The 25,587-nt window shown below is 38.1% G+C and overlaps 1 protein-coding gene across 1 annotated transcript; it reads right to left on the bottom strand.

The window, feature by feature from the left end:
- Nucleotides 1-12,290: 12,290 nt before the first annotated feature.
- Nucleotides 12,291-24,649, bottom strand: LOC127361362 (protein LBH). The gene is made up of 4 exons (XM_051395924.1): nt 24,447-24,649; nt 17,793-17,871; nt 16,300-16,474; nt 12,291-13,433 (listed from the first exon to the last, which is right to left on the bottom strand). Exons 2-4 carry the CDS (start codon nt 17,868-17,870, stop codon nt 13,366-13,368), a joined length of 321 nt encoding a protein of 106 aa, XP_051251884.1. The 5' UTR covers nt 17,871; nt 24,447-24,649; the 3' UTR covers nt 12,291-13,365.
- Between the last annotated feature and the right edge of the window lie 938 nt (nt 24,650-25,587).

Raw genomic sequence — 25,587 nt, 5'->3', positions numbered from 1 at the left:
CCAGGAAGCTCTGCAGGGGATAGCTGCCATTTTGTTTCATTCTTGTTTCACCTTTTATTTATTTATTTATTTATTTATTTATTTATTTATGTAGAGTAAAGCTTTGATGTGCCGAGGGGCAATTTGACTTGCAAACAGCAGTCAGTATTAGTGCATAGATACTACAATGAATACAAATAAAAGTGGCAATCCATCCAGTATATTCATCCATGCTGCACGCACACAGATAAACACTGACTTAATTATTATCACTGAACTGCTGAACTGCAGTCACAGGCTCATCTGCCATAAATAAAGGCACATAATAGCAAATAAATAAGCTTTATGACGACGTTACAATAATAAAACCCCCATTATGATACCTAATACCTCATCACAACTTTAATAAAATATAGATATAAGTGCATCTCTCCCTCCTCTCAGACTCTTTGAGTCTCAGGGCTGTTTACCTCATGACGCCTTTATAAAACCATCTACAGTAGGCAGATGCACCCTCTCACTCCAGCAGCAGCTCACATCAGCCTCCTTTTTCCTCCTCCCAACCCGCTCCAGGCTCCACCTGCAGAGCCGCCCCATCTAAAATTGATTACGGTGACATTTACTATTCATAAGAAAGGTTACTAGAGTAACCCTGCGCTGTGCTGCATGTTTGAGTGGAACATTATTCCCAAACAAATGAAGAGGCTCTCTTCGCTGAACAACTGTGTGCCAGAGCTGAATGACAAACCGGTTGTGTAATTAGGAATAATATACATATCTGCTGCTGTTTATATTTTAAAAAGTAAAGATAGAGGAAAAGAGATACAGGCAATGAGTATAGTATTCTGTTGGAGCTCCTTTTCTCCTCAAAACATGGAATATTAACCTTCGGTTGATGATTAAAACTTTATATATTCTTGACCTTGTGACTGGATCATTAAATGTTTTAAACCAGTTCTCTTATTGTCTGTTAAATGTGATGCTGCTTTATGAAACGGCCTCAGGGGATCTGATTGGTTGGCAGATGGACGGTTTAAAACCTGCTGCTTTTAATCAGCATTAAAGGGTTGATATTAACCTGCTGGTAACCATGGTAACAATACTTCTGTTTCTTCCTGCGTTACCTGAACCCTCAGCATTGAAACCAACCTAACCTAACAGGTTAAAACTGACTACAAACACAGCCTCCATTTTCCCGAAATCCCGAAAGTACTTCTTCGCCTCCTTTCAGCAAAGTCTTTAAAATAGTTTAAGAATTCATTTGGAAGTTTGACTGAAATCACAAAAGTGATCAAACATCGACTTTATTGTTCAGATATTTTTTTTAAATTGTTGAAAGGAAAGAGTCTTTGGATAGAGAAATGTCTTAAAGACTCTGAGTGAGCGAGTCCCTGAGGTCTCTCTGATCCACGGTCTTAACTCCAAACACTTTTATATAACGCCTAAAACACTTCAAAGTTAAAAAAAAAAATCCTTGAGACTTTCATGAGATCAAACCACATTTTTGATACTAGTTATTGTCAGCAGTACATTCTGTAATAACTTCTCTTTATAGTAGTTTTCATCGTTCGTGGTGGAGTCCGCCATTCCCACACGGGAGGGATTCACAGGAAATGATGCAGAATATAACATGTAGACGAAAACATTTAAAGTGATTGATCTTGTTCTTTGCCGTAAGTTTCTAAGGTATTTAAGACACTACAGAAAAAAGAAGCTAATGTTACGTAGCCTGCAAACTGATGTTGGCAGTGTAGATTTCCCTGTTTAGATGTTTAACCAGAGAGCTAATGAGTCTCTCTTTGTGTTGTGTTGTGTCTTCGTTTAGTGTAACTGTCAGAAAATGACTGATCAGATCAATTTTATTGATTTATTTGACAGGGACAGCTGCAGTAGACTCCGGTGCATGTATCATAGTGTTTCTAGTTTATGCTAATTCGCAACACCTGTCCCTAGAAGGGCTTTTATGAAAATAAGAGAGTAAAACAGAAAGGTTAAAACAATAACAACAACAAACCCCCAACAACAATTAACATGTTAAAACTGAATAATCAAATAATGTTATTGTCTCTTTGCCAGGAAATGATCTTCAGAGGTTTTCATAGACAGAGAAACTGTGGCACAGTGCAAAGATGGAGCACCATCATGAAACTAAAAGATAAATAAAAGTAAAGTATATAAGTATCAGTAAAAGTATAAAGTGTTCCCTTCTGGGTGCTGAAAAGAGAACAAAGGACACGTATTTTAAATTTTTCAGAGCAGATCTCTACGGTGTAGCAGAATAAAACGGAATTTAAGTTTAGCAAGATGAAAAATTATACATTTACTTAATGCACAATCCATTATACACCAAGTATATATCACATAATTACAAATTGTATTACTCTTCCACATCAGTTTTATTAAAGACAAAGATAATTTTTTTTATAATTATCAGGGAAAAAACACATAGCTGCTTATTATCTGAACAGTCTGAACACACTTCAGCCTTTTGATTTAGCAGCCTACATAAATAATACCTACATGCGGTCCACTTGAAGTCGCCCCAACAATTACACCAGCAGCTCCAAGTTGGCGGATGAATGTTTACGTTAGTTTTCTGCTAAACATTTCCAGTCACAGCGGCGTGCTCGGCAGCCACGGTGGAGGTGTTTTTCACACCGCGTGGGCGTCCAGCTCAAAGGCTGAGAGGCCTCAGAGGAGACGGACCTCCTCGCTGGCGGCCGTCCATACAGTAAAGTGCTCTTCACACAATCAAACACGCTGCATCTCGCTGCTCTTTAATTTAGTCAGCGCACATTCGAGTGTTTCATCAGATTCATGTTGTGTTTCATCAGTTCGGCCTTTCAAGAAATCTCATTTCTGCTTATGTTGTATGTAACATTATCAGCATCAGTTCTATACAATGAAAACTGGCCTTTGACCTGTTTTGAAACATTTCACTTATTTCAAGGCAAAATTTGAAGTCTCTAAACACAGAGAGAGAGAGCTGAGTTTAGTTCAACTTTAAATGTAACTGTCACATATAATATACATATATATATACATATATATATCTACAGGTTAACAATAGTATTGAAATATGTCTGTATAGGCTCCAATTTGAGACCAAACCTTTGACCTATGAAGTTAGACAGCCAGTCACAAGTCTTGTTAAATATTAAAAACATGATATTTTTCAGTAAGTATCAACATAAGAAATGGACATTATTCAACCACAGAAGAACTATAAAACTGTAAGATGCTCAATTACAGGTCAACATTGTGTGTTATGGTAAATATACGGTGGCTGAGACTGCAAAACCCCTGCAAAAGTTTATTATCAATAATTATTATCATTGTGTTTGCTATTATTCATTATATATATATTTGTTTCTTCTTATTATGGGATTATTATATTATTATTCTGTGTTATATCATTGAAAAACCATGTCAATGAACGCAAAAATGAAACAACAATTAAATAATAATCAATATTAATATTCAGAAAAGACAATTAGTCCACATTTTATTGTGTGTGACTTGACTTAAGTAGTTTCTTGTATCCAAATTCCACTGTCTTGGTTTTCCATTCATATTGTGGCTTTTCAAGTTTGTTCGACACCCCTGAGCTAGCTTGCCTCCATTCAAAGGTAACAGTTCACCTACCAGCTTCTCTAAAGCTCAATAATAAACATGTTATATCTCAATGGTTTCATTCACACACAAGTGTAAAAGTTGTTATTGTTATTACTAAATTATTTGTTGTTTTTTTGACATTTAGACTGGAGTTTTACACCTGGAGTCCCCATGAGGTCGTCATGCAACCAGCAGAGAATTGGTCTGCCACATAAAACTTTTTTTTAACTTTAATTGAACAAACATCTTAATCAGTTATCTTTAGAGATGCTGGTAGGTGAATGTTGCTAGCTGTTTCCAGTCTTTATACTAATCTAAATGAACTGTGGCTTTCTACCACTACTATAAATTACTATTCCTATAAATTTCCCATTCAGGAGCTTTAATTGATTTGCAAATATAGTCTGAAATATTAAATGAGAACATGGTTACAATCTTACTTGGGTAAATTCAGAAATTAAAAATGAATCAGAATTTTACATAAATTTAAGCTTCAGATGATTCACTAAATATCCAACCCTGCACAGCTTTTACTTACCTTGCTTGTTATGTGTCTTTGATTTAAAAAGCCTTTAATTACAGCAGCATATTGCTGCCGCCATGACAGAAAATATTTGCTCATTATAACATGAAAAGCTTCCCCCTTCCACCTTCATAACAAGATATTTGTCATCATATTCCTCATTATTCAGTAGTTTTCTTGTGATAAGAACATATCATATTATCTTATGTCATATATTTTCTGATTTATTTTAACCTACATGTTAAGTTTTAATTATGTAAATCTGTTTTTGTTTAAACTAAACATAATGAGTGGTTATAACAAGAAATTTGTTTCAACATGAAAAAGAATCTCGTTAAAAAGGGAAACTTTTCATGAAAACTGCACATATTTATACAGCATGATGGCTGAAACTATTTTAAACTAGCAGGAAGAATGTCAAGGTATTATGAATCAGTACCAGAAGGGAGCATTAAGTATATTCAACGTAATTTTTGCATGTATTTTATCTATATTGTGGCTCAAGTGGTCTTTATCTTGTATGGTCTATGATACAGTTGAGCCTTAGTAAAACCCCTATTATCCAGTCGTGGTGAGCTGATAGAGGAGTGTGTCGGGCTGCAGGCGGAGGGCGGGTGTGCGTTACCTCGGCCTATCACGGACACATTTGAAAGACCCGTTTGAAGCCAGCAGGAGTGGGAGATGAAAGTCCTGGCACAGCACACGTTGACATCATCAAAACACAACTCCCTCACAACACTCAGCGGCTCTAATGGCTGTGTTAAAAGGTACTTTTAAATACACAGATTTACAAGTGGCCGCTGGCACTGTCCGTGTGGTCTTTGTTCTGAACTGAACATGAATGAATTCTACTTAATGAAACAGGAGAGCAGCCAGAGGAGATACAGCAGAGCAAAATAATGGTTATTTACTGAGATTGAGCTAGTTAGTGTCCAGGCAAAATGTTGAATTTGTGGTAGAGATTCAAAACAGTAAAATACCAAAAAATACTCTAAATTTAGTTGAGTGGAGTTACGCCGACAACTGACAAGTGAATGTTTTGGATCAGCAGTCTGGGGGATTTTCATGCTGTCAGATATAAAGTATGAAAAGGAAGCTAAGAATGGAAGGATGGGAAAAAAACAAGGAATGAAATAAAGAAAGGGAAAATAATTACAGGAATGAGGAGAGAAAAATTACAGAATGGAACGAAGTAATCAAAGTACAGCAGGAAATAAACTGTTAAGAAAAAGGAAGGAAGAATGAAAGGATTGCAGCGGAAAAGGTAGAAAGAAGGAATAAGGGAATACAGTAGGGGTGTGCAGAAGAAGAGAAGGAAGGAAGGAAGGAAGGAATAAGAGGAAGTGAAAAAGAGGAAAGGAACGAGGAAAAATAAGGAAAGGGGAAACGAAATAAAGGAGGACGGAAGCAAAGGTGGTACAGAAGAAGGAAGGAAAGAACTGAGGAAGAAGTAAAGCAGAAAAAGGAGGAAGGGAAGAAATAAATAAAAATGAAGAATCAAAGAATGATGGGAGGAAAATGGAAAGGATAGAGGGAGACTGAAAAAAGGTGCAAAAGAAAGAATTCAAGAGGAAGTAATAATAACAAAGGAAACTTAAGTTATATTAAAGTTTATCTCATGTCGAATGTCAAATCTTAATCAGCAAAGTTAATAATAATAATAATAAATACAGAAATCAGATAAAACATGTCATTAAAATATTCTTCCCTCGTATAGATCTAAAGTAGAAATTCTCCCCAAAAATAGAAGAACTCATTTAGACAAAAGTCAGCAGGATTCATCCTCTGAGGACCATGAAATTCAATTCAATTCAATTTTATTTGTATAGTGCCAATTCATAACAGAAGTTATCTCAGGACACTCTTCAAATAGAGCAGGTCTAGACCGAACTCCTTATAACATTATTTACAGAGACCCAACAGTACCACCATGAGCAAGCAGGGTCAAGGAAAAACTGCCTTTTAAGAGTCAGATACCTAGGATAGACACTTCGGCTCTAGGTGGGTGGTCGTCTGCCTCGACCAGTTGGGGTGATAGAGAGAGACAGAGACAGAGAGACAGACAGAGAGACAGACAGACAGAGGTGCACAGCAACAACAGTAGCAACAACTACACTAATAGTAGTTGAAATATTAAATTTTATGAGGAGTACAGTCAGAAACCTGCTATCTCTATATGAAAAAGTGTCCTGACAACTTCTTTATAAACTTACTTGACACAAATAAAATGGAACTGAATTAATTCACTGATACCTGTTGGTATAGAAGTGCAGCGTCAGTGAATCTTGTTGTACAAATCTGTGAGGATGTTTTTTGCTGATTGCAGCAAAGCAGAAGCAAATGTTAAAAGCTTCCACCTTTGTGAGAATTATCTGTCAAATATGAGCGAGATACAGCCTTGTATGTGTGTGTGGTGTGTGTGTGTGAGTGTGTGTGTGAGCCGTCCTTAAGAGGAGAGATGCGTCTTGCTTCATCTGAAAAAACAGCTTGTGACATTTGAGAGATAATTGACACTGCATTCAACCCCCCCCAACCCTCGCAGCCTCGCTCCCCGCAGCCCTTCATTTTCCCAGGAGTGACCCTACTTGCTCCGATGAAGTGCTCTTCACAAGGTTGTCATCGGAAAGGTCAGATCTAGAGAGGGAACGAGGCATGAAAGAAATAAGATGGAGATCCCGCCATCCATCTCGCTGTCTGGATCAAGACACCAATCTGACCTTTAACAGTGTATCAGCCTCAACAAGCTATCAAAGTGTACGTGGGAGCGAGGCGCATGTTGCCTGTTCGTCTGAGTGTGTGTATACAAGACAGAAGGGAGGAAGGGACAGAGAAACAGACACGGACTTTAAACCACACTCATATTTCTAGTATTTACATGCAACCACCCAATTCTTCTTTTCTTAAAGTTTAAAAAAAATATTATATATTTAAGTTGAATTTTTCTCCTCTTTGTCTCAGCAGTTAATTTTTTAAGTTATTGCATTCCCTCTAATTGAATGTATTCAACCTGCAGGGCAGCAATATATGGAGCAATCAGGAAAGTCGTGTATATTAAATTATTCCTTGCACTTTACAGTCTAATACACTAAGCCAGTAATGTGTTGTTTTAGATGGATTTTTTATGAATTAATTAAACTGAAAAATACATTTATGCTGCAGATTTCAGAACGTGACATTAAGGTGTTTAAGGGAGAGCGGCGTACAGTGTGTACAGTACAGTGTGAAAGAAGAGACGTCATTCAACATGGATTGTTCTATACATTATAACTTAATATGTATTTAACACTAGCCAGTGACGGTTTTAGATTTAGCGCTCATCCACACTGACGAGACTACAGGCGTCGGCCGATGCTGATTATCTCAAAATGCCAGATAATTGGCCACCGATTGGCCGTTTATCTATAATTCTCACTATTGATTTTTTTTATTGATCATCAGTTTGGTCTTGAACATGTCAGAAAACCGTTTCCCAAAGCCCAAGGAGGCATTCAAATTGCTTATTTTGTCTGACTACAAGTCGAAAAGCCCCAAATATTCAGCCAACAATGATATAAAACAGAGAAAAGCAACTGATTCTCTCAATGGAGAAGCTTGGACAAGAGAATATTTGGCTTTCTTTTCTTGATAAATGACTTTAACCTTTAGGCAGTTATGAAAATTGCTGTTATTCGTCTAATTGTTACAGCACTTTCAGCCAACATTGGAGATAATGGTGCCAACACATTTATTTACATGTTTTATGGATTAGTTCTTGCTCTAAACACATATAAAATCAATACAACATTACAGAATACAATTAGCATTTTAATTATAAAATGCAATTATTTATTTTATTATAATAATTTAAAAAATAGGGAAATTAAACTGAAAGTGCAACTTTTAATATATTTCTTCAGTTGAATCTGTGAACCAATCAGAAGCAAACTGGGTCTTTATGTAAAATAGTGTTAAAAACAAATAGCTACCTTGCATTAACAGTGAAAACTGGTTTTAGCTGGTGACTAAAATTACAAAAAATGACTTTAAAAGTTTGGGTGAAGTTCATTAAAGGCCATTAAGCAAATACTGTGTGACTGATACCTTTGTAGTGCCCCCTCAGGCATAATTAAATGCATCATTTTTGAAAATGGCACAATGGAGCCATGATTTTAGCAAATATTATGAAAAATGGTTCTGTATTTTAAAGACCATCCATTACACGCAGTTTTTAACAGACTCACAAAGCTCATTGAGTGACTAGTGATGTCTCTCTTCTACAGAACGTCTGAGAAGGTCTTTTGTTAATTTTGTTAATTAAGACTTTTAGATGTCGCAATTCCAGCGATTACTCGTGTCTTAACTTGCCTTGTATTTACTTATTTGTTGTGTGCTGTGAATGCAATGTGTACATTGTTTGTTGTCTGTATGAGTTGATTTGGTGGCAAATGAGTTTCCCCCTGGGAATTAATAAAGCTGACATTTTATAGAATAAATGATAAAAAAAAATTGGATGAGAAAATATATTGTAGTGCTAAAACATTATTCTTATTCTGACCCAAAGCTTTTTTTTTGGAAAACAAACTGTGCCAGCAAACTTTTACAGAATCCCACTGTTACTGTCACCCCTTTCAGTAAACAAATTAGAGATAATAGTTTTCACCTGGTCAGAGTAAAGCGTTGAGTAAAGCGTTGCTGTGTTCATGCCACATTGGATTCTGTAAATTTGATCTACTACATGCAAAAAAAACTTTCACATCAGCTTCTAAGTGACGAGACCTTCTGGGATTTTATGTAATCTGATGAATGATCTAATGCCAAAAGATGAAGGGCATCTGTTACTGTGTGTCCATGGCTGACCTGATTGAGGGCTCAACAAGTGATATATGAAACTGCTTCCTGTTCTACGGCAATGACGTGAAATGCAGCAGTCGCTACAGCAGATGTTGGGTTTACTTTCCTTGAATAACTATGAGGCAAGAAACATAAATCAGAGACTAAAATAAGAACAGAGTTTGGATTCACGGTGCAGCCTCCAGCTCAGAGGAGAAGACACACCTGAACGTCCCTCACTGAAGCACTGAGGAATACTGCAGGGCTGTAATCCCACAGGAAAGCTTTCTCTTTACAAGATAAATATTTTCCAGGAAAAGGTTTTATTATTAATTAGGAAACACTTCAGTGACATAAACTGTGTCCATTCACTGAAGCTGAGCAGCATCCTTTATAATTTAACTATGGATATAAACACTCAATTTTTCTATCATGTTAAAACTGGAAACACTGGAGAGACCTTAGATTTACAGGAGGAATACAAAGGTTTGGTGGATGACTTTGTTGGGTGGTCCAAATCTGCAACGGTCTGCAGCTGAAACTGATCATAAGCCAGACGAAGGAGCTAATCGTGGACTTCTGACTAAGCCTCCTCTGACCCCTGTATCCATCCAGGGGGAGGATGTCAAGGTGGTTCACAAGGGATGGGAATCGAGATCCGGTTCTAAATTGTCCAATCTATCAGAATTGTATGCCTTGAAGCTTATAAATTCCTTTTATTGATGCCTATCTTGTGCATTGCTGGAAACTTGCAACGAAAAGTAGAAACTGTCCAAAGCGTCGCTTCATTTCACAAAGAAACTCAAGCTACTATTCTGCTTGTACACTGTTCAGACCCAGAGGTAAGAAAACAGTTGTCAATAAGGGAATTGCCAAAGAATTGGACCAATAAGCAGAATCAAATAAAATCTTATCAATTCCCATCTCTATGGTTCACTTCTTCAAATACATTAGAGTGACCCTGGATGATAGAGTGGGCTGGGATAACAGGGGCCCTCTACAACAGAGGCCTGCAGAGGCTCAGAGGCTTCAACGTCTGCAACAAGATGCTGCCGATGTTCTACTAGTCTGTGGTTGCCAGCGCTGTCTTTCACACTGAGGTGTGCTGGAGCCGGAGCGTGAGACGCTATTAAGTTTGATAGCTGAGTCAAACTCTCTGGAGGCGTTGACGGAGAAGAGGATGCTCTCCAAGTTGCTTAGCGTCTCCTGGTTGAGAAGAGAAGACTTATACACCCAAAGTGTTCCACTGAGCGACACAGGAGATAATTCCTGCCCTCGAACTGTATAATTCATCCCTGTTCTGTCGCAATGTGGATATCAGTGGACCCGGAGGCTGCTGGGGTCTCACCGGACTCACTAATTGGACTTAAAAATACACTTGTGGTACAGAGTAGTACATTTTTTTAACTTAAAACTAGAATGGTTATATGGACTAGTTAGATGTGCCCTGTTATCATGCTCCACAGCAGTAAGCCGTTAGACAGACCAATCTGTCTAATTTTTTGCACTGAAGCAGCAGTTTTATCAGAGTAAACTACAATCGAACAGATGATGATGAACACATTTACATCCCAAAAACTGGTTCCCCTGATTAACATGCATTACTCATTAAAGTAGAGGCCTGTGTGGAAGTGTTTCAGCAGATTATCTTATCATTAAAAACGCTGCCTGGCAGATTTGTATCCTTTGATTTGATTATGAAAGTTTAAAGCCGCCCTTTGAAATTAAAACGTGTTTACATGAAACACTTTTATTCTTATCTGAGTGGTATAAAAAGGTTAAGTTCAGAGCTAATTTTAATGTTCTGAGCAGATCAAATCCAGAACAACTGTGTATTTTCTCTAAATTAAAAACACAGAGGAGATGAAAATGACTAAAAACTAATCCAAAAAAAACAAACAACTCACTGTACCAGTAAAGGTTTGTTTTTTAAAAGCACAATGATTTCTTCACCAGCTGCCGAGATTTGAGTCTTTCACATCTTCCAGTCAGCGCTCTGAACACCGACTGACATTGCACGACTTTTTGTTCACGTGCCTCAAAAAGCAAAGTGACAACACAGCGTGAGAGCGTAAAGTAGAAGCTAGATGTTACTTTCCGTTCATGTCATTTCAACACCTGCAGAGTCATTGGCAGCTCCCGCGCGCTGAGGGGCGAATTCACAAAAGGATGAATGATAGCAACATGAATTGTGCATCACTTGCAACCGCTATCAGAATACATTGCACTAATGATATCACACCACAAACACAGCCATGAAGTTTTGCAACAGAGTGCAATATTCCCTCATTTTGAGTCTGTTAAATGTTCACCCGTAATTTTCTGTAGTGGTCCAAGAAATATTTGTTCTATAATGAACTGAAGTGAAGCAACGTTTGACTCAAAAAATGTTATAAAGGCAGTTGCAAGAACAAAACTTTACACTCTTATCTTCTATCTAATCTAATTATAATTACAACTATTCTGATTATCCCTTAACTCCCCCTGCTCTTTCATTCGTTTCTATCTGTGGGATCTCTCGTTTTTCTATGACTCACTCTTTGTGGATGATTTTTAGCTGTGCGCTCTCCCTCGTGTCTCCACTTCTCACAGCAGCAGATTTTATGCTGTTGGTTTTTTTGTTGTTGGTTTTTTTAGATCCATGCAGGATTTTCACTTGTAAAAGTAGACAGAGTATTTTCACACTGTGGTATCACCGCTTTAATTAAAGGTAGGGCTGCACAATGAATCGAAATGTTATCGAAATCGCAGTATGGTGTGCAATAGTGCAATATGCAAATCGCACAAGCTGCAATTTTTTGATAAAAGTAAAATATGAGACAAAACAGCTTTATAATGAAGTACTGTAGTGCTTCAGAGATGCTTTGGTCTACATATCCTGTTTAAGGAAGCATGTTTGTCTGGTACAGACCCAAAAACATTTTCACATTGTCACAATGATTTTTTTAAGTGAAAATGAACTGATTGTGAATCGCATCACAATCGCAATATCTGTCAGAATAATAACTATATGATGTTTTTACCATATATAAGTTTTCATTAGTGTAAAACTCCTGTTCCTATAGGGACCAAACAAAACATTGGCTGTAGAAAGGGGCGTCTTTTTTGGCATTTCAGGGCCACTGTAGTTTCTCCTAGTTTCTCTCGTGCTTGTAGAGGGCAGGGTGAAGCGACAGAGCTGCAACTAATCTGCCAGATGCCACTAAATCCTTCACACTGGACCTTTAAAGTAGAAGATCTCAATACTTTGTCCACCACGACACTTGAGGCCCTGCAGACGTCATGAAACCCGAGAGACTTTGTCACTTATAGACGATTATCTTCCCTTTAACCACAAACCACAGGGACAATAAATTAACGAACATTTTAAGAATTTTGAAAAGGTTTATTACTTGTGCAATAATTTAGGTTTCCAGTATTTTAAAAAATATCATGTCTGTGACAGGCGACACACATCTAAAATATACTGGTTATTTTTTACTTCTGTAACAAAATGGACTGCCTTTAAATTCCTGTGAACATATTGCTCCAATAAGTAAAACAGAACACGATTACATTCCCTTTAACACCTACTGTATGAAGACAATGCTTACATATTCTAATATATTAAAGAATGTATCGTAATAACATCGAATAAAGTGATGACGGCTTTCTTAATCAAATACTCTTCTTTAAAACATCGTAGCTATTATTACAAAGTGAATAGTGAGATCAAGATCACCAAACTACAGCAGTCAGCACTTAACATACAGTGATGTAATTTACATCTAGAGTTAATGTAAAAACTGTGCACAAAATACATTAGCTACCATTAGTAGTAGTAGTATGGCACACATGAGCTAAATACTTAAGACAGCATTTAGAAACATCTGTCCAGATCAGATGTGACATTGTGGGCATCTGGACGGCGAGGGCTTGGAGCCAGAGAATTAAAATAAATATATATATATCAAAATCGCAAAGCTTGAAATGTGACAACAGTTATATTAGACGGGGAAACTCTCCTAAACTGGAGATTCTGACTCTGTACTTTAAATTCTGACTTTAAAAACATGTCTGCTGCCAACAGTTAAAGTATATTTTGTTCATTTTAAAAAGGCAGACGGCTTCTCAAGAAAATAAAACAGCCAGAAGGAAAGTACAAGCTGGAAAAAAAATGTCTAAGGTGGCAACAATTATCTTCATTAGCTTACATGTGTCAGAACAACCTCCTTCATCAGCGTAGATGAGTACATAAATCTATTTAAAGAAAGTGGCAACAGGATTCTGGCTCCAAGCCCGTGAGCTGGGGTTTGGGAATCTGTTTTTCTACCTTTCCTCCCCTGTCTCAGAGATCTTTCTATCAATGCAACGTGCTCTTCTTCTATTGGACTCGTTTCCATTCATCCAAGTCTGGACACACTCACAGTAGCGGTGGATTACGCAGGAGGAGAGTTTGTTCAGTTGGAGTCCTGCATCTCCGCACCTGAAGCCTCTTCGTCCACGCCGACGCTCGACTGTTCCTCACCTGGAAAAACACGCAGAATCACTAGATTACTCCCCAGTCTGTCAAATGTGGCTCGTGTGCAACAAAACTGAGGACGTGAACAGGATATAAAGATGAGTTTGAACCCTTTTCCCGATCTAACCACCACTGTAGGTCCTTTAAAGGTCCAGCATGTAACATTTAGGATGGTTTTTATCTAAAGATTGAGGGGGGCCTCTTCTACAGTGTCCACCATGTTGAACTGCTATACTTTTACAGCAGAATGGACAAATCAAACACTGGGCTCTAGATAGGGCCTTTCATGGCGACCGTAGTTTCTCCTTCACACTTGGCATGTTGAGTTGTATTCAGGTGGTTGCAATCTGCAGCTTCACCACTAGATGCCACCAAAACCAGACACACTGGTTTTTGTTTTATGATGCTTTGCACATTAATCAACACAATTACTTTAATAAGACTCTCATAGTGACAATGCTAACGTGCTGATGTTTAGATAAGATCAGTTCAAGTTTAGCATGTTAGCATGGTAACATTTGGCAAATAAGCAGAATGGCTTTTTTTTGTAGGTATCTAGTCATTAACCAAAGTCTCTGACAAGTTACATGCTTGACCTAATGATGGCGCTAGACGAGGATCAGAGGATCACCAATGTTATTATATGTTAACTTCATGGTGGAGAGGGAGTCGGGGGTCACAGTATTTGAGTGTGGACACAGGATGGTGGACCAGCTTACAGACAGACATTACCATCTCTGGAGTCACCAGCATGGCTTAATATCAGCTGGAATATATCGTTATTTGACTCTTAATATTGATCTCATTATGGGTCTCCAGTACTTTCCGGCTCCACTGTGAACTCTGTATACTTTGAACACTTTAAATATGCAACACAAGTGTTTTCAAACTAAGCAAGAGCCCGTTTCATAAAAGCAACAACACACTTCACAAATGACTGTCAGATACATTTCTGTGTTCAATAAAGCTCATGAGTTTTAATTAGTTTTTACATGTAAAGATCAATAAGAGGGGAAATAATCTCATGTTGAAAATAGCAGGCTACGGATCCTTAACTGGATCAAACTAAACAGAAGATAAAAACTAATCTAATCGAAAATAAAATGTCCACTTTAAAATAAATCAATGTCTGAACTCAGTTGGACTAATATTCTCTAACAGCTTTGTTGGCCACAAACCCCAATTTTGATAGCAAATGGTGTGAATACAGCTGCTCAGTTGCATTTCAAGTGGTACTTAGAGGCAGCATGAATGCTAATAAAGTCAATGGAAAGAGCCAACAGATGCGGATCCACATCGGACGGCGAGAACTGAGGTGAAAATGCGTTCCCTCTAATGATTTCACCCTGAGTGGAAAATTGCATTTATCCTGTGTTGTATGACTCCAGCGGTGAACCCTGTTTGAGAGCCAAATGATAAGACTGATTCATTTTTCAACCCAGTGATGCATATCATCCCATTTCTGTGCAAAATATTATGCCACACTATATCTCTGCATCTCTGCTCTGGAGTGTTTCCCTTCTTTTGTTCAGTTCATCCAATCAGGTGAGACTGAAGAGCAAAGTGCGTCATTAGCAAAGAAGAACTACAGGAAATAACCCTTTATGGGTAGAAAGAGACAGATGTTCATTTCTAAAGTCCAGCAGCTCCTCGTGTGTTGGAGAGATTTTCAAAAGACTGTTCGTACGACTGTGTTACCAGATAGCCAGAGCCAGTGGTGGAAAGTAACTAAATACATTTACGTAAGTAATCTACTTATTTCCATTTTAAGTAATGTAAATTGAGACTGTTTCATAACCAGTTATAAACTCCCTGTATGATGTTTATTTGACGTTTATAGTTACTAGTTACTTTACAGATTACAATGCTACATTAAAAACATATAATAAGCTTATAAAATAAAAGACATTATTAAACATTAAATAATAAGCTTATAAAATAAAAGACATTATTAAACATTAAATCTTTTTGGCTTATGGTCCCTTATAAGAAGCAGTGCTTAATTGGGACACATGTCTATGAATTATTAGCTGTTCCATCAAAGAGACATTTCCCCTAAAATTATCTGATATTTATATTAGTTTTAAAGTCCAAAAAATTATCAGCTTTGATCTGAGCTTTCAAACTTTGTTTTTCCTTTTTCCCTCCCTCATTAATCGTCTCCCGACCCCTCAGGTTTATCTTGTGACCAGGGGTGAAAGTACGGGGAAGAGGGGCCGGCAGCTGACTGCCAAAACCAATATACAATGACCCTTCATGATATTTCCTTCAATAAAAGACATGTGCTAATGTTAAGTCAACACAAACAACAGTTTAACAAGTGATTGATGTTTAATAGTGCCGACAAGAACTTCAATCTACTTTTACTCCTGTTTGTGACCCTTTGGAGGGGCCCCACCCCTTATATCTTACACAGTGATTATTTAACAACAATCTAATATTAGTATTCTTACATTGTTGTATTGCTACTTAAACATACTTTTAAAGGGTTTTAACTGGTTAAGAAAGTCTAAATTTAATATATGACCTAAATGAGCCCATCAGGACCATCAGTGAGAAGACTGGTTATTTCTATATAGTTATTCTTAATGCCTGCGACCGGATTCAGTTGGATTCCCCTTGAAATCAAGAAAACAAGGTGGTAGAAGCACTCCCACTTTTGTCCACAGGGGTCGCCAGAATCAACAAAGAATTAAAAGTTCCTTAATGCTGCTTTAAGTGAAGAATCTTTTTAACTTTTGTCAAGTCGTGGTTCATGTAATTGGCCAGTTTGAAACTAAATGAGCCAGATACAAAAAGGAAACACCAGTCGATCTTCCCTCTGCGGCTTCAGACCCAATAAAACGTTCAGTGTCCTCACACTCGTCCTCACCTGCAGTTTGCTCCTCGACACTCTGTCTCTCACTCTGGGCGTCCGGAGAGCTTGGCTCGTCCGGTGGCCAGCGGAGCTCGCCGCTCTCCACCTCGGCTCCATCCGTCGGCTCGACCACGATGGAGGGAAGCCTCTTGGACAACTTTGGATACCTTTCATGGGTATCTGGGAAGATCTGTTTGAAGCTTATGTAAGGTTAACTGAAGGGTTACTTCATTACACACAACACACGTGAAAGAACAACAATGCGGTAAAAATCCGATTAGGAAAACTGTGTGTATGAGAAAAAAGATTAGCAGCTGGATTTATGAAGACGACTTCACTGATTTGTTACTTTGATCTCTAACTTCAAATATGCCCATACTTCTGATGCTAACTTTTCTAATTAAGTTATATCTGAGATTATCGTCTTGCAAGGAAGTATAAAACTGGGACTTAGAAGAAGCTAAAAGCAACTTTTATCAATCATTGCTTCCTGGTTGTGCTTTATTTTATTGTAGTTTTCTTGAGCCCATTTCGCAAAAGAAAGTTCCTTTCTGACGCAGTGAAGCAACGTGGGATCATGGGTTGTCTTCACCGTTGCCATCATTGCAGTCAGCTTCTCCCAGTTAGGATTCCTTCAGTGTTCATGGTTCAGGAGGTTTCTACCTGGGAGCCCAATTATCCACAGAGGTCTCCTCCTCTCCAAAACAAACAGACCCGCTGATTAAAACCGCTAAAAACACTGAATAAAGCAGTTCCACCTTAAAAATCACTGCTTCTCCCACGCTGTTGGACAGACAAAGGACCATAACTTAAGATCCAGACGTCCAATGACTAAAATCCTTCATCTGGTTAAAATATAGAGGTAAAAACTACCAAGATCTAAACAGTGGATGGTAAAAATGTGGCTTAAAACTGAGATAAAAAGTTAATTTATGCATGCAACACATGCACAAAGGGGATATGACGCCATTGACAGTTGACCGGTCAAACGCAGCATTACCTGAATAAAATGACTCATGAATTAGTTTGAACATTGTTGGAAACATTTGGGATTATGTAAGAACACAACTTCTAACATAGATCTAGCATTTATAGACATTTTAATGAGGAAATGTTACATATTAGAGCTTTCACTAAATGTCGGACTGAAAACATAGAAAACACAAGCAGCACAAAGAGAGACACTGGGAGAATTTATCAAACAAAATATCTACCTGGCACTACAAAATAAAGCATGAGTGATCCCTTTTTACACTTCACTAAATGTTTAGAAAATAAATCTCACAGTAGTAGATGATAACTCACTGGTGCTTTTAACACAGCTGGATAAGACACACACCATTTACTCACAGCGGGACTGAGTCCAACTAATGACCTTAGTTGCGTCAGCCCACATTTAACTCTTGCTCATCACACCTGTGACTCACCGCTGTGTGCTCTCCACTCCAATAAAATAGGACTGGTTTCAAATAATCTAAACACACATTCGCACACACCTGGAAGGATACTGCGCCCTGATCATCTCCTGCTCCACCCCCGCTGAAGTCCTCCGTACCCGGCTCCAGAGAGTTCATCACTTCGGTCATCCTGGAGGAAAAACACATGCTGATGATCATCAATAATCTGTCACTTTCTGTTCAAGGGTCTCTTATTTCACTCATTCTCTATTGATTACTGCAGACTTGCTTTTAAAGAAAGAAGTTTTCCAGGACTTTTCCAGGACATTTTTCAGAGGTTTTTCTTACTAATGCAGGACAGTACCATTTAAAAAGGGACGTTAGAGTGTTAGCTCGCTTTCGTGGCGTACTTGGCTGCCACCACACTTGATCTTTCCTATTTCTGAATTGACTACAGTTTACCTCTAACCACATCACAGAACAGTGATTATTTATGCCAATCAATTTCCAGGTGTTTCCATGACTGCAAAACTTTCAGGTTTTCAACAACAATCTACGTGCTGTTGGACTACAACTATCTTAAATGTACACTGAATGCTTGGTGATATTTTTAGTCACGACTACAATTATTAGACATTTCTAATTAAAAATCACAGTTGATTTAAAAAAGTATCATTTTGACATCAGCAATCGCTTGGTACCTGTTGGCCCAGTTCATGTAAAACGGTCCACCCATTTACACTCGGCAGCAATGAATGGCCGTCCACAGTTGGTGGTCCAGATCTGGTAGCCACATATCAGCCAGCTGTATGACCATAGATGGCCCTGTTCTGGCCCTATGTTCGACTGAACCTTAACAAAGTCACCTCATTAATATACACTCTCACACTGTCCAACATAGGGCCAGAATCAGGCCAGCTACGATCATACAGTTGGATATGGATATATTAGAGACCATATGGTGCTACCATCTACATCCGGCGCCGGCGCAGAAAAAGGACAGAAAACCACAGCAAAAACATGCTACTTAACTGTGTTGCACTGACACTGGCCATGTGTCAACACTGGAAAAATGCTTACTTCCTCCTTTTACGGTAAAAAAAATGATTTTCTGTTTGAGTGGATAGAAGAACTGGAATTTTTATTAAATAATGTTTTCATGGTGGTTAGAAAAAAGAAGATAGAGGAGTGAGGACAAATTCTCAAATGTTAAACAAGACAGATCCTGGTTTATAGTGAAGTCAAGTTGCAAAGAAGCAATGAACACTGCTGTACCACACACATACATTGCAGCACAAGAGGAAGTGTCTTATTGCATTATTTAGTCTTTCATAGGGCAAGAGTCCACAAGATGGACTAATATACTAAAAACGACTGTAACTTTAGAAGATAAAAGCTTGATTTGGCTAACTTGGACAACCGAACCTTCATACTCAGCAGAACCTGATCCAGAACAAGAACTGCTGATATAGTTCTTACAGTGTCGTTGCTCTAAAAGGTGTCATTCACACTGCTGTCAACCTCATCAACCAGCCACTAATATGCATTCACTTTCATTAAAGTTAAGCAAACCCAGAAGACTTAAACCTGCAATTGATAGTTTTGGCCACAAGGAGGCAGCAGAATCAAATTGTGAACACATATCACCACCTTTTAGGTTCAAATGGTGAACATGTTAGCAAACAGCTGCTTATTTACACCTCCAGCCTGACGAATACAACTCCTATATTCTCTATCTTTTAGCTGGTTTGGTCTCTAACAAATCCTGAAGGACATATCTGGCTCTTCTAACTGTGTCCATCCGTTGTTTGGTGCTTTGTAGATAGTGTACAGTGAGTGTTTAAAGCTTCTGAGCTAAAAACCGAGCTAAAAGTCTGTAAAACCCCATAAAGCCGAGGGGAGCTGCATATTGAGGTGATTATTCTCTGTAGGTTCATTGTCATTTGCAGGACTGGGAGGGTTACTTTAAACATGTAATCCAGTACAATTACTAATTATGCATATAAAAATGTAGTCTAATCTAATCTAATAAGTATTACAACATTAAAGTAACATAAATTGGTTAGTTTTGAGCTACTTCAACACCAAATGGGCGAGAGAAAATAAATATCAGATGACTTTTATGTTTTCTAAGTGACCTTAGAATAGAATAGAGATGTGTCCTCTGCTCAGTATATTTTTAAATAGAAACTTTCTTTTCATTAAGCAAATTCAGGCAGTAGCCTATAGAGCTTTTTCACAGCTGGAAGGCACAACTTGCACTGGACTGTGATGTTGTTCCTCTTTTCTGGTGTTTTCTTAATGGGGAACTTTCCACCCAGTGAAAAGCACCAATACCATTATAATGAACTGGCAACTGTAAGATTAGCTGTGGTTTGACTGATTAGAGTGGTTGTTGTTAGACTAGAAGAGTTGTGAATGTGTGCACACTCGTATTTTTAAATAAAGTTATTAGTTACTTCTATGTGTATGTAATGTGTGCACGCTTTACTTTTAAATGTGTTTTAAATTTGTAATCCTGCTAATAATCCTCATTACTATTAAATATAACTGTAATCTGGTGGCCAAGTGCAAAATCGCAGCAGCTGAAAGGTAAATGTGTAATAAAACAGCATTATAATTAATGACTGTAGTGCTGCAGAGAAGCCCAGGCCATTCTCCAGATGTTAGAAAACATGTGTGTTTGGTACAGAGTCACATCATCATTTTAATAGTTTTTAAAGTGAAAATTGTAATGCATAAATATTTCTCTGATCTTTTCTCTCAGAATAATCATAATATTTATATTTTTATAATTTTCTTTTTACCATATCCTGCATCCCTAAATCTTTTTTGTATCCTGATTACATAACTTCATTACATGCAATCTGTTGCTCCCCAGGCCTGGTCACTCACTATTATAAAACAAATATCAATTACAGCTGCTTTAACTGATGTTATGACCAGTGCTTCAGCTGAGGATGCCACAATTACTACATCACAGCATCCTTCACCTCCACCTCATCCATTATATTCTCATATTGAAACAGCTGGTCGTGCATTATCACTATCAGAATGATGTTTCTCTGATATTATCAGACACAAATCTATAATCATCCTCTCCTTAAAAACTAGCCATCAGCCCCTAGTCCTTCTGCTCACTGGTGAAAGCAGTCTTTACATGTGACAAGTTATCAGAAACACCACTTTCCATACAATCACACCGGCAGTTGCTGTTGCCATGGGGACGAGCGATTGAGATTGTATGCCTCTGATTGTCTGAGTAGTGCACTTTGCCTGAGCGCACGAGGCCGAGAGCTGATTTGGGGGTATTCATGTGTGCCGTTACGCAGCAATTACCGCCGTCAGGACGGGGCCGTGTTGTTGTGAGACTTTCTCTGTGAAACCTGGAATCGCTTCTGCCCTTCATCATCGCGGCACTGAGACAATACCGCCTTTATTCCTCATCAGAGGCTCGTATTGTTCCTCTGGAGAGAATCTGTGCGAGCACTCCAGCCGGTCTCATGTCCGGCTTTGAAAAAAAAAGGTAGCAACTGTGCACATGATTCCAGTCTGATCTTGTTTCTCAGAAGTGCATTCATTCTGTGGTGATGTGAAGCGTAACAGACACAAGAATTTAAATGTTGATGCCAGGCGTGACGCTTCTGTCATGCTTTCCTCTCCAGCTGAATAATAATTTGAGCCATTAGGTCTGAACATCCATGTGTTAACGTCTGCATGTTTACTCTGCAGGAGGGCCGCCTCACTTCTGCCTCAACAGAGGAATGAAATGTTAAAGACACTTTTACATTATTAACCGGTTGAAGTGTTTCAACTGGTGGTTCAAATGATGGCATCTTGTAATATTTCCATTATAGGTGAGTTAAATTGAGCAGAGGGTAAAATTCTTGGGCATTAAAAACTCAGATTTTATGTTTTTTTGGAATGTTAAAGTGAAGATTGTTATTCCTTAATTAATTATGGAAATTAATTGTTTTCAACACGTGAACTGAAATTGAAGCTCAGAAACAGATTTCTGAGCTGCGAACTACAAATACTAAAGATGCCCTTCGCACTTTTCATGTAAATAAACAAAAGTTATGTTTACATTCGTCATTTCTCCCTTTCCTCAAGGTCACAAACCATCTGCAATCTATAGTAAAGCATCATATTTTATAAGATGATCAGATGTTTTGTATGTTATATTTGCATTTGTATGGCAGCTCGGTGGCTCAGTGGTTAGCACTGTCACACTCTTTTTAAGAAATCATTTTCCAGGACAATATTTTACTGGTAGGTCTTGTATTGACACATTTAGTTTTTCCTTGTTTAATGTTACAGGTTGATGGGGAAGTGTCTCAGGTAGGTGGTCAGCTTTTTTTGAGATGCTGCGTATCGTAACATGACGACTTTGGCCACAGCCCATAAGTAACAGTTCAAATAAAGTCGAATTTATTTTATTTGAATCAAAATTCATCTTCTCACCAATTAAAAGAAGACGTAGAAAGTCTTGGTTGCATGCACAATTTACATTTCTGTGTGTGTATAAATTAACCTCAACAACAAGAAATGTTTGCGCTGGGCTTTCGTGAGAATTCTGCTCGCGGCTCCAGAAAACATTTGAACACCAAAAAGATCGCTGCGAGTTTGTTCCATGGATTTTGGATGTTTAACTAAACGAACCTCAAAATTGTAATCAGGGGTCTCTGACATCAAAACAATAAGAAAAGCCATAGCTTGATGACTATGAGAGTCATTGTCTTCGTTGTTAAACAGCCGCCATTGCTCATAAAAATCTGTCTGATGTTACTGAGGCAGAAATCATGTTCATAAACGAGGTATATGTATTAGATTAGTTTTATTTAAGTTACGTTGTGTTACCCAGAAGTTATAGAAACTAGAGGCAAGTAAGAAACAATGATGTATGACAGCTTCTGGCAGACAACCACAACGCTGACGCAGGCACAAAGGGGATATGACGCCATCGACAGGCGACCGGTGAAACGCAGCGTTACCTGAATAAAATGACAGATTTCTCTGAGTTTGAACATTGTTGGAAACATTTGGGATAATTTAAGAACTTAACTCAACATATATAGAACATAGAGCTAAAGTTTATACACTGTTTTAATGAGGAAATGTTTCAGATTATATGTTTAAGTACTGAACTGTTCCCCCACTGCAAGAATTCAACCCAGTGTCTTAAAAATTCACTTATCTGTGTTATTCACTGTCAAAAAAAAAGTGTATTCTTCACATTGTTACAAGCTGCAACCAGCAAACGTTTGGAGTTATTTACTCGTTAAACAATCTCCAAGAATTAATCAAGTATCAAAACTGTCATCAGCGGCTTCCATGTGGATTCGTGTATGTCAGCCAATCAAATAATTGTTTTAACATTATTTTTCAGATGTCTATATTTTCCAAAAACACTATAATCTGTCAAGTAGAACTGAAACAATTAGTCAATTAATAGATAAAACATTGATTTTTGCTTTGTCTTATTGATAATAATCTCAATATTTTAGGGTTTTGAAATCCTGCTCAGATTAAACGAAACATCCGAGGACATCATGTTGAATTTCAGGACATTTTAACTGGCACTTGTCTCTACTTGTCTGATTTTATAGACTAATAAATGATTGGCAGATTAATTGTTAATGAGTTGCAGCCCACAGGAGAACCTCGACGTGCTGCTGATGTTGAATCGCAGACATGAGCTCGAAGCCAGATGCTTGCAGCTACTAGTTTTTGAAAATAAAATAAATCTTATTTCCACTTGAAACACACCCACATCGCCAGAAAACAATTCATCTCGCAGCCACCGTCTCATCCTCCATCCTCACTGTTTGCCTCTCGGATAAAAAGATGTGCATCTGGTGTGACCTCGCGGATTAAAATTCCTCCTCTCTTCTGTCCATCGTGAGATTCATCACGGTGGAGACGGTCCAGTTAAAGGGGCGACGGTTTAATTCCACTATTTCATTCGTGCAGATACATTGATGGGATGTTGAGTCTCTCTCTCCTCTTGTCGCTCTGGCTGCACTTCAAACATTTTTATTTTTTTTCCCCAATTTCTGCTACTAAACCAGAGCCAGCAGCAGCAGCAGCAACCTTCCTCAGATAAATCCAGTAAGTTTTTACAGCCCAAGGATATAAAAAAAGAGAATTTAATCCATGGCCAAATATAGAGAGATTCTTCTTTACTTACCAAACAGCCCACTGCTCTATTTCTGCTGCTTTAATTTCATTTCTCCTGTGTTTTTTGTTGCCCTAATTCACATTTCCTGTTCTATTTTTGTGACTCAGATGCACAGAAACTTAAGTTTTAATGCATCCTGATTCAGTCACAATATAAATACTAAATGTCTGAGCTGTGCAGGTTTGGAGCTTTTACCTGCTTTACACAACAGGTAGCCGGTTTTACTGCAGGTAACAGGAACTATTAATAGATTTAAATACCGGTGTATAAAACACAGCTTCTGCTACACCTACACTTATAACACAGGCTGATCAGTGCCTTTCTGCCCACAATCCCACACACTGAGCATCACCAGTGCACAAAATCCACAAGGTGAAGCAGGTTTTTTTTTTTTTTTTTAATATAAATAAAAAACCCTCAAAAGGTCCAGTTTAAATTCTTTAACTGATCAGTTACTTTTATAAAGAAGCAAAAAAAAGGGAATAAAAAGAATAAAAGCAGCTTTTAAATGAGTGTTTGAGATGAAGATGAAGATGTCTGGTTGTTTCCAGAGTGGTTAAAAAAGGCGGATAAACGCTCCGTACCTGTCTGCGCGCTGATCCAGTGTCTCAGAGCAGGAAGGTCTCCGTCCTCCGCTGCTTCATCACACTGATGCTGCTGATGCTGATGATGAGGAGGATGATGATGGTGATGATGATGATGGTGATGATGATGCGGGCTGTTGTGGGCGACAGGCGGCGGGGCGCGCGAGGCTCCCGGTGAAGTTGCCGCTCGCATTGAAGTGTTCAGAGTCTGCGCAGTGGAGCGGGACCGGTGCTGCGTTCAGGGAGTGTCGGGATTACGAGATAGCTGACTGAAGAGCTTTAAAAAAAAGTATGTGGGCACCCCATTTATACCTTTGTGCACTTTTGGTGGTTAGTATTTTAATGCTACAGCATACTGTGATATTTATATTAGCCCAAGTTTGTGCCTCTCATGTGCCGTAGATTCCAGTTTAATTGTTAGAACATGATTACATATGGGTGTAATTTTCCAGGGTCCACATACTTTCTGCATGTATTGTATAAAGGAGACTTCAGATTAGAGCCTATAACCATTTTAAATAAATGTGATCTATTCTTAATTGAGGCTTCTGTTAAGTGTAAATGACTTATAGGATAATTATTGCATGTATTACTGTGTTACCTGTAAGGTTTTGTTATGGTTTCTAGGCTCAGGTCAAGGAATTTATTGGGTTAATTATCAGTTGGGCTGTTTATTTACGGAGTACTTCCATTAGGCTTGTTCAAAAATTAGATTTTTTTTTCACAGAAAAGCTATTTTGCAAACAACCTCTCTATAATAGCCTATTTAATTTTATTTATTTATTTATTTTGGGAGTGTGAGCAGGTTTTATTATTGTGTTTTGATCACAAGTTTGCCTTTAACTAGAAGGAAAGCTCATCTACAATATGCCTATATCAGATGCACTATGGTATTACAAAGCCAAATTATGCTAACTGTGTGATTAAGCTCTGAATTTATTCACCTTTATACATCTATGCAACCCATCAGAGGACTTTTATGTACGGCCGTTCAATGTGTTATCCTCGAAATTCAAATTTACGAGGAGCACTTAAAGGCAGCTCCTCATTAGTAGTGAACGAACAGCCGTTGATGATTTTATATTTGCTAATATTGTTTGCTGGATTCATCAGGTAACTTGTCCCACTTTAAACCGCTAAA

The sequence above is a fragment of the Dicentrarchus labrax genome, unplaced genomic scaffold (assembly GCF_905237075.1).
Source record: "Dicentrarchus labrax unplaced genomic scaffold, dlabrax2021, whole genome shotgun sequence".
In the NCBI taxonomy this organism is placed as follows: Eukaryota; Metazoa; Chordata; class Actinopteri; family Moronidae; genus Dicentrarchus; species Dicentrarchus labrax.
This window is presented reverse-complemented; position numbering and strand designations above follow the sequence as displayed.